Consider the following 18142-nt stretch of genomic DNA (forward strand, 5'->3'; position numbering starts at 1 on the left):
TCGCTTGCTCGGCGTTGATCTTGTTGCTTCTCCATGTTGCAACCTACTTGTCTGAATCCCTGCTGGCCATCTATATTGCTAACTCCAGATTGTCTTCCTGGTTTGTCCTCACAAGCTACATTCCCACCTACCAGCCTTAGTCCTTTCTTGTCTCTGCTGGCTATCTTTTCCTGTTTCTCGTTACCATCACTGGTACGTACCTGCTTGCCCCAGCTCAGCTCCAGCTTAGCAAGACCATCCTGTACCCTGTAGATTCCCATCATCGTTTTCCTTGCAGTCTGTAGCACGTGTGCTTTGTGCCCGTGACGTCATTGATCTGCTGGTAGGAGAACCATGTTTTTTCTCTGCAGACCAGTTACTATGAATTGTAACTCCCTCTCCTGCTTTCCACCCCTGTGTTACAGGTGCGGGCAAATTTTACCCTCTATGGAAGTCCGGTACCTATTCTGCCAAGTCTTTGCCAAGCTCCCTCTACTCTCCAGCGAGACAAGGGGGCTCCAGAGAAAAAAAGAAACTATTTATATCGTGGAAAGAGTACAACAGTGCTTTGCAAGGTAAGACCTGCAGTTCACATAGAAGAAAGCAAATAGATTTAGGTCTTTGCTTTAATGACTTCGATCCAGTTTTTACTGCTGACTTCTTCATGACACTCTTCGCTTCATTTTCTTGTGATACTTTCGGATTCCTCAGCAGACAGCAGTTTGATATTAAAAATGCTGTCCAACAGAAGTAAAAAGAAGACTTTCTTTTATTATTCTGCATTATAATAATTTTTTCACTATATTTTTTCGCATATTGTATGAGCCAGTTGTAGTGTACCTGTACTTTGATGCTTCATCTCTCTTTTTCCTTTTCATATTTCATTTCTTTTTGGGATCCCTTAAGGCAGGATCACAAACAAGACTGATCCATGGTCATCCATTGTTTCTCATATATAAATAATGGAATGCCATAGTTTCTTGAGGAACATTGAACTAGATCTACTTTCACTTTAGAAAGTCAAAGTAGATATTGTGTTTTCGATCTCACTCACCTACATTTTTAGGATGCTTGGAGAAATCTGATTTTCAACTGCGTTGTTAGATATGGTTTTTTACAGCTCCGCTATCAAAGAGACCTGTTGCTAACTATATCCATAGATTGGGGTTTGAGTCCACCCCTTTCAACCATTGACTTTCTTTGACCCTGCATCTTTCAGCCACAGACTTAGAGAATTTGCCAACCACGTCTTGACTCAGCCCAGTGGAGTATTCATCTGTCACCCAATTTTATAGGCTGTTGGTTGCACCTTTCTACCTCTACTCAGCAGTCTTGCCATGAACTCCATGAGGGGCTAATTTACAACTGTAACCTTCGCTCCTGTGCATCTCATTTTAAATTGCTAACACTGCATCTGTTAGCACATTAAGCCCTGACCTATTGACTTTGTCAGTATTTGTTTATTGTTTCTTTTTATAGTTGGGTTGACTCTTAGAGAAGTTTTTTAATGTGAGTTGTATTGGTCCCCAAGTTCACCTTTGCAGCTCTTAATATGAAATATTCTTAGGAACCATACTTTGTTCTGATGTTTCTTTTGGCAGCAACAGGCTTAATGGGAATCGTTTTCATGATTTCATTTGTGACATCCTAGTATACATTTATTTGCCTTTCATGCATAACCCATAGACGATACTCTTGAGTAATAGCAGATGCTCAGAGTGTGAAGAGCAGTCATGACGCATGAGAGGCGAATAGCATATTGAACTACATATCGGCGTATATAGTGCACACCCTGGGAATTATTAGTGCATATTTATTTAAAAAATTTATTTAACCAAAACTAAGATGCAAGAGTACAGGTTTGTGCATTCAGGTAAAATCCTATTTAAGCGGCAGTGTGACTATTAGCAGAGTTGTTTCTCTGTATACAGTCTGGAATTTGATCTTAGCACCCTACTAATAAACTAATAAATGTGTGAAAATGCGTTTATTAGTACAGATGCCCTTAATAACCCGTGTATCTGTATCTATATATATATATATATATATATATATATATATATATATATATATATATATATATATATATATATATATATATATATATATACCTTTGCAGTCTTGCTTAATCTCACTCTGGATTAGGTTAACATCAGTGTAGGAACATCTCTCACTTTGTATGCTTCTAAATATCATCTTGGGCACACATCATATTCAAAGGAAGACATTCTCTTTGAAACTATACTCAGTAAACTTTGTACAAAGAAGTGTTTAAGTTCAAAGTCTGCTGCCTACAACAAGACTTCGATCTCTTTATCAATGCGGTGGGTAATAGTCTGGCCTGGAAACAAAATAGGACATGGCTGTCTTTGTTTGGTAAAAGTGAGCATGCATTCCATATTTATTCTCAGCACATCTCAAATAGATGTGAAAATCCCTTTTAGGTCTGGCTTGACAAAACATCTGTTGCAAGACACAATGTGATCAACCTAAAAAAGCTTCCTTGAGTCCTGCATCGAGTGGCTTTTGCTCTGTCCACAGGTTGGTAGCCATGAGTACATGTTTTGGTTGGGCAGAAGTTGTGTGTTTCCAAAGAATAATAATGCTGTTACAGTGTCCCAGATAACTAGATAATTTACAGTGTTTTTTTTTGCTCTGGCAGCATCACTGATGGGAGGAGGGCAGAACTGAGTTTGTTATGGTTTCAAACCAATAATCATGGCTATGGGCCTGATTTGTATATTATGAAATGTTATGATAAAGCATTTGTTAAATCCAGTAACCCTTTAACAGTTGGTTACTTTGACATTGTTTTACAGGATACAGACAGGTATATTGTTACATGTAATCTCAGAGATTACAGTTAGGCAAGGGTTTTGGTGTTTGCCTCTGAAGTGGGGTAGTAGACAATCATAATTAAACAAGTAAGATTTATTGTAGATAGAAAGCGCCAGCTTTATCAGGCAAGCAGTTCTTACAAGGAGCCAGGGAGCAACTGCCTTCACAACCTCACAGATTACCATTGTAGGCAAGGTTTTTGGTATTGGCTTCCGAAGTAGGGGCAGCAGACAAGCACCAGAGCTGCAATAATTACAAGAGTGTGTGTACAAAGCCGATGACAGCACGTGTGTGCTGTATAAATAAACATTGTTAAGAACATAACAAGGCTTGAGCACATTAAGAATGTTGCAACGGTTAACAATGCTATAAGTAAACATTGGCTAAATGGAAACTATTACAATACTTGAATTAATAAAGGTAAAAGCAACACAATTAAAAGTACCCAGTACACTCTGACAAACCGTGGGATTTTCACTGTGATTATTCTTGCTAGGCCCTGATGAGAGGAGTTGTATATTGTTTTGCAAGCTGTATTTTTTTACTTTTTGTATGCGCTTACCAGGCCTATCAGGCCGACCACAGCTGCCTACAGAGCAGTTTTAAACTGCTATTTGGACCTGGCAAAATAAACCTTTTGCCAGGCTGTGGTGTCTTAGCGTGGACACGTTCTAGTGTTTCTATGTAATGTAACACACTCTACACCCACCCACCACAGACGTCATGGTGTCACATGACGCTGCTAATAAAAGAGGCTGAGCGCACGTGCTCAGGACCTTTCCTACCACTCATTCCTGGTGTCTGTGTCCATCCTTGCTGCGCCTAACATGAGGGCCCAGGGCCCATACTTTCAATCATTACAATGGCGACGAGGTCGGTAGTGAAACCCACGCGTGCCACTACCCTACAATGAGGAAAGGGGGTAGAGAGTGCCCGCCTGAAGGGCACCCCCTGCAGCAAGGCACAGCGAGCCGAGAAGCCGGTGCACGTCGGAGCCCAGCAGCCACCAAGAGGCGAACAGCTAGCCGACCGAAGCCTCCCGCGTCAGCCGCCACCAACATGTGCCACGAGGAATGAGCGGACCGCCCAGAGCCCACCTGAGACGGCCGCGAAGCAAGAACCCACCAGAGTGGTGCACGGGCCGGGCGGAGTCCACCCGCCGCGACCGCGATGCAGCAGCTGGCCCGTCGGCCGAAGGTGAGCCCCTGGGGCGAAGTGCCCAACATGAACAGTGCCAGTAAATAAGCAGCGCCAGCGGAGCCTACCCGCGGCCTGCCCGAGTCACCCCTTGCCCCCGCCGCGTGTGCAAAGGAAGCGGCGGGGCCCAGAGTAAGCCACGGCGTGAAGGGAAGGCGGCCGGACCCGAAAGTTAACAAAATCAACGAGGGGGAGGGAGCGGAGTAGCTAACCGCCTCCCGACCCCCCTCGCGACGTGGTCCGGGCCAGCGGAGCCCACCCGCGACCGGTCGGCGGCACCTCCACCGAACGAAGACTCAGCAGCGCCAGCGGAGCCCACCCGCGACCTGCCGGCGGCACCCCCAGCGAAGAAGAGACAAAGCAGCGCCAGCGAGCCCACCCGCGGCCCGCCGGTAGCGCCCAGTGAAGGACAGTGACTGCAGAGCCAGCGGAGCCCACCCGCGACCTGCGAGAAGCAAGGCAGGTCTCCGCCGTGCAGCGTGTGCGTGTAGAAGCTGCAGCGGCGGGAGACCGGCGAAAGTGTGGCCAGCGGACCAAGAACTTCCTTGAACACAGAGCCAGGCGGGGCCCAACCGCGGCCTGCCTCGAGCGCCCCCGCCCAGGGAGGAGTGAACGGAGCGACGCGCTTCCCCGCCGGAGCACAACACCTTCACCCCGCCCGCGTGAGTACTGCCGAGGCGGCTGCGGACGGGGAGAGGAGGCAAAGGGAAGCAAGCGTCTGTAAGCGGCCAGCGCCGCCAAGAGCAAGAGGCGCCCCCCTCCTCGTGTGCTCCGTGTGAGGAGCGGAGTGCACGGGAGCAGGGGAGAAGTAAGCGCCTGCACGAGGCCAGCGCCGCCGTCAGCATAAGAGCCCCCTCCTTGTGCGCTCCGTGAGGGGCAGAGTGCCGGCAAAGCGGTCAACACCGCCAAAAGTTTTAAATAAGCCCCACCGGGACACGGAAATAATGGAAGTGCCGGTGCACCCGGCAAGAACAGAGTATTAACCCCATGTGCACAGGAATGTCAAAATGCTCACCCACACGGAAAGGCTATCCGGCCTCCCAGGAACAAGGACAATCAACTCACACTAGAGCCTGTGCCTTTCCGCCCACAAAAGTAGACAAAAGCAAAGAAAAGCGACTCACCATTTACAGCAGCAGCTCCAACCCCCTGTGCACTGAAGCAGTAGAGTGCACATCCGGGAAAGACAAGACAGACTGCTCACATATCCAGCAACACTGCCACCCAGTGGCCAAAAGCAATAGTGCACTAGCATCCACCAGCACTGAAACAAGCATTGAACAACGCAAGAGAAGTAAGCACCATCTAGAGGCAACAGACGGAGTAGCGCCCCAAGGGAAAGCATCTTAACGCCCGAATCCAGAAAGCGCGCCCTGCGCAGAAGACACCCACACGCACCAGCAAGGAGTTGGCGGTTGCCACTTCCAAAGCGACGTGGGAGGAGGCGCGAATGTCTCACTTAACATCAACACCTCACCAAGCATCCTAGCAAGGACAAAACGTCTGGGGAAAACGACTGCCAAGCACTGGAGGAACGGTCAAGGAAAGAACCGCCGAGATCAGAAGACGGAGAGAGCAGTGACTCCTAGTGGCCACAGGAGATCACCGCAGCATCAACTACTCCCGCCAACGGTCCGAAGCAACAAACTCCTGACGCCAGCCAAAGCAGCAAGTACCCAACGTTCCAAAGCAGCAAAGTAATCGACGCCAGCCAAAGCTGCAAATACCGACGACACGCAACAAGTGTCCGAGAGCCTTGAAAAGTACGGGCGCAGATAACGCGCCACGTGGCAAGGCACAGCCCCCACGAGATGGAAGAAGGGCGCAGGTAACGCCACAGTGCAGAACAGTTACCGAAGAAGACCACTAAGCGTGGCACCCCCAGAAGCCGATCCACAGAAAGATCGCGTACCAAGTATGACCCGCGACGGGTTCTCTAAACTACATCAGAAAGTCCGACAGGACGACCGAAGAAACCTGCCAAAACATCAGCAGGAGCGGACCGCCAAATGGTCCAGGACGTTCGACCTAGTCAAGGTCTCTGAACACCATCCCACGAACGTCACCAACATGAATCTAGAGAAGAGGGTTCGCGACACCAACTCTGGAAGCTGAGGAAGAAGGAGGAAGTGTTCCAGTCGGGGACAAACCAGGATCACACATGCAGCGGGCGCACCCTGCATGGAGGACCCAGGTCAGGAGAGAAGATGCAAGACCGGACCGAGTGATGTTGCGAAACAGGAAGCGAGAAAAGGAGAGATCCGAGTGGCACGCCAGCCACCGTGAAAAGAAAGGAAGAAGAGGAGAGAGCTGTGTGGCACGTCTGCCACTGCGAAAAGAAAGGAAGAAGAGGAGAGAGCTGTGTGGCACTTCTGCCACTGCGAAAAGAAAGGAAGAAGAGGAGAGAGCTGTGTGGCACGTCTGCCACTGTGAACAGAAAGGAAGAAAAGGAGAGATCTGTGTGGCACGTTTGCCACCGTGAAAAGAAAGGAAGAAAAGGAAAGACATGTGGCACCCCTGCCACTGCTAGAGCGCAAGGAAGTATATCCACGTGGCCGTTGCCACAGTTAAGCATGGAAGGAAGTATATCCACGTGGCCGTTGCCACAGTTAAGAATGGAAGGAAGTATATCCACGTGGCCGTTGCCACAGTTGAAGAGCAGAAAGAAGTACATCCCCGTGGCCGTTGCCACAGTCACCAATGGAAGGAGGTAAATCCACGTGGCCGTTGCCACAGTTAGGAGTGAAGAAGATGTCAGTGCAAAACAGGTCCCCATTGTGAGTCCGAGGCCGAACTGGTACGTAACCATCACCCACGGCGAACTACAAGAACTCCAACCACACCCGTGACCACGGAAGTCAGCAATAGAAAGAATGTGAGGACAAAGGGGCTACCCAGTCGAGTACAGACTGTTTCCATCTAGCACCACCAGCCTGTGCCAAAGGGACAAAAAAGTTCTCCGAAATAGACTGAACTCCATCTGTCCATTTCCAAACAGCGGCGGATAGAAAAGCTTGGCGGAACTGAACACTTCACTGCCTCCTGAGATATGTTATTTTCTCCAAATGTAAATTCTGAGGTTGAGTCTTTTCATAGATTAAAAGGGGGAGTGATGTGGTGTCTTAGCGTGGACACGTTCTAGTGTTTCTATGTAATGTAACACACTCTACACCCACCCACCACAGACGTCATGGTGTCACATGACGCTGCCAATAAAAGAGGCTGAGCGCACGTGCTCAGGACCTTTCCTACCACTCATTCCTGGTGTCTGTGTCCATCCTTGCTGCGCCTAACATGAGGGCCCAGGGCCCATACTTTCAATCATTACACAGGCCTTAACTATCTTTTTTAATACTCATATGTCACCCCCTGAGTTAGGCCCTAAAGGACCATAGGGCAGGTTGCCTTTTATTTAAAGAGTAGGACACGTATTTTTAAGATTTACAGGTCCTGGTAGTGAAACACCCCTAAACTAGTTTTTCACTAATGTAAAGGCTATCTCTCCTATAAGCTAGTCTTGGATTACCTTATTACATTCAATAAGTGCTATTATTTGATAGGGATCAGGCAGAAATTTCATGTTTAGACTCAAATGAATTGTAATTTAAAATTCTCTTTAATGAGAAAGTCAGATTTTAGTTACAATTCTGAAAAATAGCACTTTTAGAAAGTTGCCTTCTAGCAGTTTTCATCTCCCTGGGTCTATTAATGGCTTCCCCATGAAGAATCCATATTGGGCCCAGTCAGTGGATAGTAGGGGACTAGACATGAGTAGGATGGGCTATCCTGCTAGGATGGTTGTGGTGGAGCTGTTCCCTACGTAACTTATACTTTAAATGACTGCCTACACCACACACAAAGGAACCTCACACTAGTCGTTTGTCCCCCCAAACTTTTTGGAGCCTTGGCAAGGGAAGGGAAGAACTTTCCAGAGCCAGATAGAGGGTAACCTCGAAGACTCCCCCACTTCAAAGGTTAGCACGTGTTATAAATATTGGTCCCTGAGACCAACTCATCAGTTCAATCTCAGACCTGTGGGCATTACAGAAGAAGGACTACCTTGTTTCCCATAGGACTTCCCTGCTGCTTGAGTCCTGCCTTGTTCCCCAGAAGACTTCCCTGATGCTTGAGGCTTATGTTGTTCCCCAGAGGACTGCCCTGCTGCTTGAGGTTTCTCTTGCTCTGTGAGAGGAAGACTGCACCTGCTCCCTTCATCCCAAGCTAATCTGAGTGACTACAAGGGTCAGTTGGCTGAGCTCCTGTTCTGAGATACAGGGACACAAAAAGCTCCAGAGGCCTCCCTGCAACTGTCCAACTGCCCTGCTGCACTTGACCTGCATGAGCCCTGCCAGCCTCTCCTGGAGTGACTCCCTGATCCCCAAGAGATGCCTCCACAGATCCTTGACTCTTGGCTGTTAAAAGAGAGAACTCTTGCTTGCCGTACTGAAGGTGCCATCAAATCAGACGAGAAGCCCCCCAAAGTCTCACTGCATACTTTTATCGGAACCGATGCAGTGCAATGCAAAGCCTCGCAAAACAACATCGCGCAGACCTCACACCAAAGACATAAGGCACAATCTCAGTGAGCCAAACTTGGTCCTGTGCCCGGCCTGCACTCCCTCGTGGTCGGCATGAGCTTGTGACTTCATCCCGGTCCAGCACGACCAGATACCCTCACTTGGCGATTTGGGCTTTTGGTGCTATTTTTACTTAAACCTTTAAAATTCAGTATCTCTGGATCTACAGATTTTTTTTGTCATTCTGATATCATTTCACTTACAATTTATTACATTTTCTAAGTTGGTTTCGGATTTTTCTTATGTTGTGTTTTCACTTTACTACTGTAAGTGCGCTGCATAAATACTTTCCACATTGCCTCCCTCTAAGTTAAGCTTGACTGCTTTTGTGCCAAGCTACCAGAGGGTTAAGCACAGATAAAATGTGTGACTTTAGTGGTTCACTCTGACAAGGATTGTTGTTGTTGCTTGAGAAGAGTTTACACCCCACTCAACCAATAACCACATTTCTTACACCTACAAGTTATTTTACATGGGATCTAACAAATTCATTCCTCTGAGTACAGGATTTTATTGGCTCGAATGTGTGTGCTGCTGCTAAAAAGACTGCTTTTATTGCAAATGTTGGTTTGCAGGAAAGCGTATACAGCTGGACTGAGCTTGTCATAGTGGCAAGCCAGTGAAGATGGCTATAGACATTATCTTTTTATTATGAAATGTCATTATAAATTCACTAGGTAGCCCAAGCCCTCTAAATCAATTACCCTGTCAATTTGTGTTGAGTGCACCCAGGTGGGTATCAATACAATATTCTATGGTATTACAAACACTTGTATTAAGCCATCCCTGACCCTACACAGGGCTCCCACAGCATATTCCTGATGGGGTTGCGACTTCTTTGATTGACTGCTGAGACTAATAAGTCACTAAGTCAACTCCTCACTCTACAAGAGGTCAAAGGGGTCCTCCACAACAGAATGTTATGCATTGTCTCCCTAAAACTTGCACTCCAATTAATAAAGTTCTACATGAGTGCATACTCTTAGGGCTTATGATAAAGTCACGTGGCATGATGTATTCACTTTCAAAAGCATTTGTTAAAGTCAATTGGTATTTAAGTGTGGGTTGTTATTACTCTATGTTTAACAATACTGATCGATATGTTGTTATATGGGATCTCACAGATTCCCATGGTAGGCAAGGGTTTTGGTGAAGGCCACTCTCCCTGACAAACCCTGGGAGTAGAGTTTCACTGTGATGATTCTTGTTAGGCCATGTTGAGAGGGTTTGTATAGTGATACTCAAACTGTAATTTTGTACATATATTCAATTTTATAAATGTATGCCTGATGGTTTTCAATTATTCAAACATATGAATTCTTCTTATAGATCCAATATAACGCAGAAGCTATGACATGATATTCCCAAAAAGTTTTCTTTATTCTTTTTTTGTATATACGGAAGAGTTGTATCTTTTTTATGCCTTTTATGATATTTTTAACTGTCTTTTCTATGTACTTTTTAAGATCGAAATAAAGTTATGATGATGATGATCATTTTTTACAACAATATCCAATCTCAAAAAGTCAACCGCAAAGTGAAGGGTATACCTTATAATATCTAAAAGCCGACCCAATTTGAATACGTAAATGGCCCCTTAGGTGATGCCAGAGACCGGACTAGCAACAGAGTGAAAGGGGTCTAGCATGCTAGGAAATCTACAATCTACCCTTCTCTGCCACTCCCTTAGCAACCCATTAGTAAAATCCAGAAGTCTTATCATTTCACTGAGAAACTTTATCTCAAATTAGTTAGGTGTTTTTTTTTGTAATAATGAGCAAGTGTTTATAATGAACAAGTGTTATAATGAAGAAATTTATGACAAAGCAGGAAGACTATACTTATTATGAAATGCATGTTCTAAAGGGGGGTGTGGCTTGAAGCACGATGAGGGAGGACGTGCACGGGTAGAGCTCCTGCTTGAGCACCCCTCTCCCGGGCCGCTTCTCCGGTAAAAATTATCCCTACCGGCTGCAGAGTGCTGGCGGACCCGTACAAGACCCCCACCCACCCACGAACCGGCTGAAGAGAGGATCGGAAGCCGGGGCCCGCAGCGGGACGCACAGAGTAGCGGCTGCCGGCGCTGATGCGGCGCCCCCTGGGATCCCTACCTACGCGAGGCCGAGGCTCAGGCGCCGGAGATAGGCCTGACCTCGTAGCCTGTGTGCGGCCTGGCCGGACCTGATGGAACCCTCGAGTGGCGGCAGCGAGGACACCTGCGCCGCTGCCTGAGCACCATCGCGCCGCTGAGCCCTCCCTGCCTGCGCCCCCACCGGCAACTGAGGGGGGGGCCGGAGGAGACTGGGGGCCCGGACGGGGCCGCCGCCTGGGGAACTGAGTGCGGAGGCGCTACATCGGACGGAGAGTGACACGGCCACATCGGCGGCCCCCTGGGGATGGTGCCTGGCCGCACCGGGGCAATACCGAGACACTGCCGGTGAGTGACAGAGAAGGGGCACGCTCCACACGCAAACTGCGCCCCCCACGCAAATACTGCCGCCTAGGAGCAGCTGCTTGGGACACCTAGAGACACGGCCACGTGCATCCTAGCCGGGCCCATACGACTTGGGGGCCGGTACTGTGAGATACCCCCCCCCTCCACCTCTGCTGAATCACGCCTGCTGTGGCACTTCCCTCCTGAGACGCAGTGAGGGTGCTGGGCCTTAACTGCGACCACCACGAGGCACCAACAGCGACATCCAGTGTGCCCGACATCGGGGGGCTACCCAAGCCACGCAATCTCTGCGGGGCGCTGCAGCGTGTCCCTATCTTCACCACTAGAAATAAGCCAAAGCAGGCAGCACTTGCTAAGGTGGCCTGGGGCGCGAGGAGAACCGAGGCCATCCAGGAGTTTCCTGCCCAAATTCCAACATCACAAGATAGCGTTGTGAGGCGCTGGCACCCTTGCTGCCCCCACCCTTGCGAAGGCATTGCGCAGAGAGGCGCCCGAAGGAGCGGATGTAGCGGCGGACTGGTGGGAACATTGGGAGGCGGCATGTGGACCCCCCCGGAGGGTGGGCACTGCTCTGCGATCTGAGGCCCTAATGCTGGCTGCAGCCCTGCAAGTTGTTGCAACGAAACGGCTGCCACGCTCTGGAACGCCCGTCTATCATTGCCCATGCCAGGGGGGTGCCCCTCGACGACTGCCCTGCCTGACTGTGCGCCCAATTGCTATCGGCTGCTGTTGGACCTGCTGCCTGGACCCTCTTGTGGCCACACCGGGGCACCCTCACCGCCGACCCCGCTCACCAGCGCGTCCACGGGTGCCTGCTGAGGCCTGAGAGGACTACGCTGCCACACCACTGACTTCCAGGTAAACTGCACAAATATCAAACGAAGAGAGACTTGGGGCAATCCCACTGGCGTGCAAGCCGATCATAGTTGCCACACCTGGCCCATGTCTGGAGGGGTGAAGACACGGACCGGAATCGGAGGCACAATACCGAAAGGGAAGCTCTCCAAAATGACGTCCAAGATGGATGCGGGACTGGTGACCTCCAAGCTCGATCATGTGCTAGCTGTCATGGAACGCCTGAAGGAATCAATGCAACAGACTCGCACCTCCCTTGAGACAAAGATAGACAGCGTAGCGATCGACCTGACACATCTCAAAGCCGACCATAAGAAACTTCAAGATCGCACCACGACATTGGAGGGGGCGGTGGCGATGCTGGAACCCACAGTGACCCAAGCGGACAAACACATCCGTGATTTGCTTAATAGAGTGGAATTTTTAGAAGAACGTGCGGAGGATGCGGAAGGGAGGGCACGGAGGAACAAAATTCGACTCGTGGGCATACCGGAGAAATGGGAAGGGATGGACCCTACTCGGCGAGTGGAAGAGTGGTTACGCGAACTGATGCCTGAAGACGCACTGTCGCCTCACTTTGTGGTGGAACGTGCTCACCGGGTGCCCACAAGGCCCCTTCCCCCTGGCTCTAACCCCAGACCTCTCATCTTCCAAGTCCTGAACTACAGAGACCGCGACACGATCCTGCGAGAAGCCAGGAAGCTTGGTGACATCCAAATAGACAACGCCACAGTGTTGTTCTTCCCGGATTACACTATACAGGTGCAGAGACAACGCCATTCCTTCCTGGCAGTGAAGAAGAGGCTGCGGCAGGCGAATCTTAAATACTCATTACTCTTCCCCGCAAAATTGAGGGTGGTGGCGCAGGACAAAACACATTTTTTTACCAATCCTGAGGAAGTGGAGGCCTGGCTGGATGGAGGAGTATCTGAGACACCTAGAAAAGCACGTGGAACCACGACGTCCTCGCGCATGCGCGGGCGAGAAGACGCCACAGGCGCAGAACACCCACGCCCACCCGCGCCCAGGATGCACCGCACCGCTCCCCACCCGCGGATCTGATCCTACAGGAACAACAAGAGGCGCTTCGCAGGGTTACAGAGATCAGCGGCTCTCCGGCCCCATCCTCCGTTCTGAATGCCAGCCCGACCACCCTCCCGAGTGATGATGAAGCGATCTACGGCCTGCCGAATTCCCAGCGCTCTGCAGACATCCCTGAAGTCACACCGCAAACAGCAGACCTTCTTGGCTGACGGGACCCTGAAAAACTTGCTCCTTCGTGATACGGCGCGGATATGCCTACGCAACTGTCCCCGGACTTACCCCCAGGTGAACGAACTGCGGAACTGTTTGGTGCGGGGGTCCCCCTGCCCTGAGGAGTCGAGACCTATCAAGACGCAGTGTGTAACATTTTCTTGCACACACACAAAACTGTCTACCACACTGATGTATTTGACCCCGTGACTGTTACCATAGACCTACCAGTAGCCCCTGTGCGGGACTTATCAGCGGCAGGGATCCTGTGAGAACTCTTCTCCTCATTCTTTGATACCGGAGGGCAACACCTAGACCACACAGGGTGGGTGGACTGGCGGGCCTGCCGGTCACACAGGCCGCTCCCTGCCGGCCCGGGAGAGGTGATACCTCTTTTCATCAATAAGACTGACATACAGACTCTTGTTGCATAAACCACATATCTCCCCATAGAACTGTATAGTTTACTATAGCTCACGAGTGTTTGGACGGCGACATGTTGTGCAGCCAACCTTTTGGTATTATTTACCGTGTTACTCTTTTTTGGTTTATTCATCTCCCCTCTCTTCCCACTACTTTATTTCAAGGGGAATTATTGCATAATGTATTAGCAGCTACGAATAGCCCGAAGGCGGGGATGGAATTGAGGAACTGGCAGGGAACCAGGGCTGGGGGACGGGCCCTGGCGAACATGGGCAGGACATTCATGGACAAAGATTATGGCTGAAATTCGGATATGTACTTGGAATGTTAGAGGTATGCACACACCGACTTGGCAGTACCAGATATACTCATATTTAAAACGCCATAAGATACATGTAGCGCTGCTTCAAGAGACAAACCTGAACAGAACAGAGGCGCGAGCACTTCATCGCAGATGGCGCGGGCAGCTTTATGCCACATATTATTCCTCAAATGCGCGTGGCGCACTGATATGGGTTCGCCCTGGGACCCCCTGGAAAGCCACGGATACGCATATAGACCCAGAGGGTAGATTCGTGGTGGCGCAGGGCAGATTAGATGGGCAACAAGTGGTATTGACCTCCCTTTACTCACCAAACACTGACCAAGGCTTTTTCCTGGCGCGCCTCTCGATGACAATGGCGACCTGGCATGCAGTCCCTTGGGTACTGGGAGGCGGCTACAATTGTGTATTAGACACATCACTGGACCGTTCTTTCCCACCTCCACCGGGTGCACCAACACAAGGCGCCATGAAAGCACTGATCGGATGGGCTACACAATGGGACCAACATGATGCGTGGCGATCGCACAACCCTCATCATATCAAAAAGGGGGAACAGAAGCGGACAGTTTTTTAACGGGGTCCAATGTACATGTCCTATGAAGTAGGTATCAACAACAATTGTACAGAGTTCCCCAGATTAAGTCAACTGAGTGACTAGATCTAACCTCTCTCTAGATGAGTGTGACAAAAAAAGTGAATGTGATAAACCCTTTGCGGAATTAAGGATACCTCACACAAGTCAACGGTTGAACGACTGTTGTCATCCCACCCGATGATCGTCCAGTGTCATCATTGGTTTCCTGCTCCTACGGCAGGCTGGCGGTGCAATGCCCGTCGGGCAGCACTGAGTGCTGCACTTTGGCGGAGTTCTTTTATTCCTTTGCCAATGGGTGTATGAGTGTGAGGGGCCTAGAAAAAAGTGCAATAGTGAGCGTAAATGAAGTTTAAAAAAAGTCAGTAGAGTCCATTAGACAAAGCTTTAATAGCATGGCTCACTGCTTTATTAAAGGGAAAAATGAGGGGTATTGAGGCGTGACGAATAAGGTAATCAAGCCTCATTCAACCCTCAGTTGAAGTGTGGTCGACATGTTTCATGCCTCTAAGGCAATTCATCAGGACCAAAGTGCTCATATAATTGCTACCGATACCTCAGTGATTGGAGGAATCGAGTATACGACCTGGATTGTGTCGTAGGATTAACCCTTCATTGAGGCCCTCCCTGGGACTAGGAAAGGAGACAAAAGAAGGGTACAGTCAATAATATGTCTGTTTTCTGAGAACATTGTTACACGTAAAAATAACATGCTGGTGATGTATTCCGGGGGGGAAGGGAATTCACAGACCCCGTCTGGAGATAGCACTCGTGTGAGAGAGGGTTAGAAGGTAAAGTAAGAACGAGGTTGGACCGCGTCCTGCTAGCGACACATGTGCTCTGCAATTGGCATGCATAATAGTGTTTGCATATATAGCGTATCATACCGTGCTGTATGTTGTATATGTGTCATGCAGGCGTCGGTGAGTGTGCACATTCACACACAGGAAACAATTAAAAGTGAAATTAGAAAAAAGAAAAAAGAACCATTGTAACACTCTAACTACTGGAACTAGGCAAGTCGTGGCTAGCACCATTGTGGTAAACATCCTTAATATAAGTAATCAGACAAACCGGGGAGGTAGTAAACAGGGGAGGTCTTACCCGCAGTCCCCGGTCGGAGATCCCACCGACTGACCTGGTGGGGCCAGAACTATATTTAATTCACCTGAAACTAGTAAAATCCACCGCTTGTCAGGGGGTTAGTTAGCGGCGAGGCTTACCGTTTGGTGTAGTGCCGCTTAAGGTTCAATCACGGCGATCGTAAAGGAACGCCTGTGATGATCCTCGCGTTGGACCAGTGCACCTTACCTTGCTAGTTTCTGGCATCAGGCATCTAGTCACCTACCCCGCCCACGTCGGTACAATCACAGGACAGCCGGTCAAACCGTGAAGCGCACCCGCCGCATAAGATAGCGAGTTGCGCGGGCGCCGTGATAGGCGTGTCCGGTGCGTGTTGCTAGGCAACGCGACGCGGGTGTGGAAAGCGAGGATTACCCAGCCTGGGTGGGAAGCTGGATGTGGGCGCCATCTTGGAACAGGAAAGGTTGGTTATTTGATGGCGATAATGTTTACTAGGACAAGGACAATTAGGTCCGAGTTTGAATTATCTGGCTAACATTGTCCAAGGCACCGCATCATTAAGGCCAAGTTCATCAGTATGCAGACGATGAACCCATCTTTGCTCCAATCTGAAGAGGGCTTGTTGGCTTATTGCGGAGTGACACTCTAGGACAGTCCATCGCATATTCTCTGTGGAGTGGTTGTGTTCTCTGCAATGGTCGTATAGTCTTGTGTGTGTCTTTAGACAACGAATGTTACTATTGTGCTCCATGATGCGTTGTTTTACAGGGCGCATCGTCATCCCAATATAGAGCATCTTACATGGGCAAATCAGAACATAGATACACCTTGAGCTATTGCAGTTGGTATGTTTATTGATGGTCCAGGTAAAGTCCCTCGGCAATTCAATGGTTTTACCCTGGATGGTTTGGGGGCACACTACACATGATCCACAACGGTAGTGTCCAGTGACCGGTGGGAGGTCCCATAAGGTCTTAACCTGAGTGGGTGATCGATTTTTTGGGGCGAGTGTGAATCAGAGTGTCTTTGAGGTTCGCTGTTCTTTTGAATGCAAAGCGTGGGCGCGGTAGTTCCATACCCGCTGTATTGAGGATCCCCCAGTGTGAGTTCACAGTCTTTTTTATAAAAGTTGAATGCTTGGTGTAGGATGTTACACATGTAATTGTGTCATCTTGCTCTTTAGGGTGGACTTCAAGCAATGACTCTCTGTTATTATTTAGTGCTCTTTTGAATGATGTCTTTAAGAGTCGTGTAGGGTATCCCCTATCCTGGAGCTTATGTTGCAGGATACTGGCTTCTTGTTTGTAGTTTTGGACAGAGCTGCAGTTTCTCAGAAGGCGAAGGAATTGCCCAAAGGGCAAGTTATCCCTCAGGGCTCTCGTGTGATGGCTATTATAAAGGAGTGAACTGTTTCTGTCAGTCTCCTTTTTAAAAAGGGTGGTACTGATCGTTGCAGGATCTAATTGGATGGTTAGATCTAAGAAGGGTATCGATGTCTCGTCTCAGAGATGGTGCCCGTGAACTTTAAGAATGGGTCCTGCTGGTTGATCCAAGTGCAAAAGGACTCGCAACTGGGTCGGTCACCCTTCCAGAAAATCAAAATGTCATCGATATATCGACGCCAGAGAGTAAGATTCTCTCGAAAGGGGTTATGTTCTGGAGGGTAGATGTGGTTCTTTTCAAACGAGGCCATGTAGATACATGCCAGGCTCGGTGCGAATGTCGAACCCATCGAGGTTCCGCGGACCTGATGATACAGTTGGGATTCGTATCTGAAAAAATTCTCAGTCAGGGCTATATGGGCTAGCTCCATGATTAAGGCTATTGGGGTGGGGGACATCCATTCCTCTTGTCGCATCAGTGAGTCGACAGCTTCTAATGTGGCTTGTTGTGGAATATTAGTGTACAACGCCTAGGGTTAGGAGTAGGTCGATGTCTTCTCTTCCGTCGATGTCATTAATCAGACGAAGGACGTCTCTGGTGTCTTGTAGATAGGATGGGATTTGTTTCACCAAAGGTTGAAAGAAGGCGTCACAGAATTGGGACAGAGGCTCCAACACAGATCCGATGCCGGAGACAATGGGTCTCCCCGGGACTGGAGTGGTACCCTTATGTATTTTGGGGAGGGTATAAAAATAAGGTGTGACTGGATCCAATGCCACCAGGAACTCTGCTTCCTTATTACTTATCCACTCATTCGTCTCAGCTTCAATGACAAGACCCATGATGGTTGTAGTTAGCCGTTTAGTGGGGTCCTCCATGAGTGGTCTGTAATGTGTAGTGTTCGACAGTTGTCGTCTGCATTCACGGTCGTAGTCCTCATAGTTTTGTATAACCGTGGCTCCCCCTTTATCTGCCTGCTTGATGACAATGGAGTCATCCCTGCCCAGAGAAATGGATGCTTGTCTTTCCGCAGCTGATAAATTGTGGAAGGGTTTGATAGTTGGTTTATTCCGCAGGCTCATTAGAACCGCTCGCTCGAAGGTTAAGACTTCTGGTGGCACCATCCCATCAGTGGGGGTGAAGGTGGATGGTTTTTTCAAACCCGTGTCTTGACTGGGAAG

General features: G+C 49.1%; 1 protein-coding gene across 1 annotated transcript in view; it reads left to right on the top strand.

The window, feature by feature from the left end:
• STPG3 (sperm-tail PG-rich repeat containing 3) overlaps positions 1-18142 on the top strand; it is a 440796-nt gene that overhangs the window by 308251 nt on the left and 114403 nt on the right. Inside the window, exon 5 of the mRNA XM_086920018.1 lies at positions 405-554. Within this exon, the coding sequence (XP_086776144.1) occupies positions 405-554 (150 nt within the window). The remainder of the gene's footprint in view (positions 1-404; positions 555-18142) is intronic.

The sequence above is a fragment of the Lissotriton vulgaris genome, chromosome 5, assembly GCF_964263255.1.
Source record: "Lissotriton vulgaris chromosome 5, aLisVul1.2, whole genome shotgun sequence".
NCBI lineage: Eukaryota > Metazoa > Chordata > Amphibia > Caudata > Salamandridae > Lissotriton > Lissotriton vulgaris.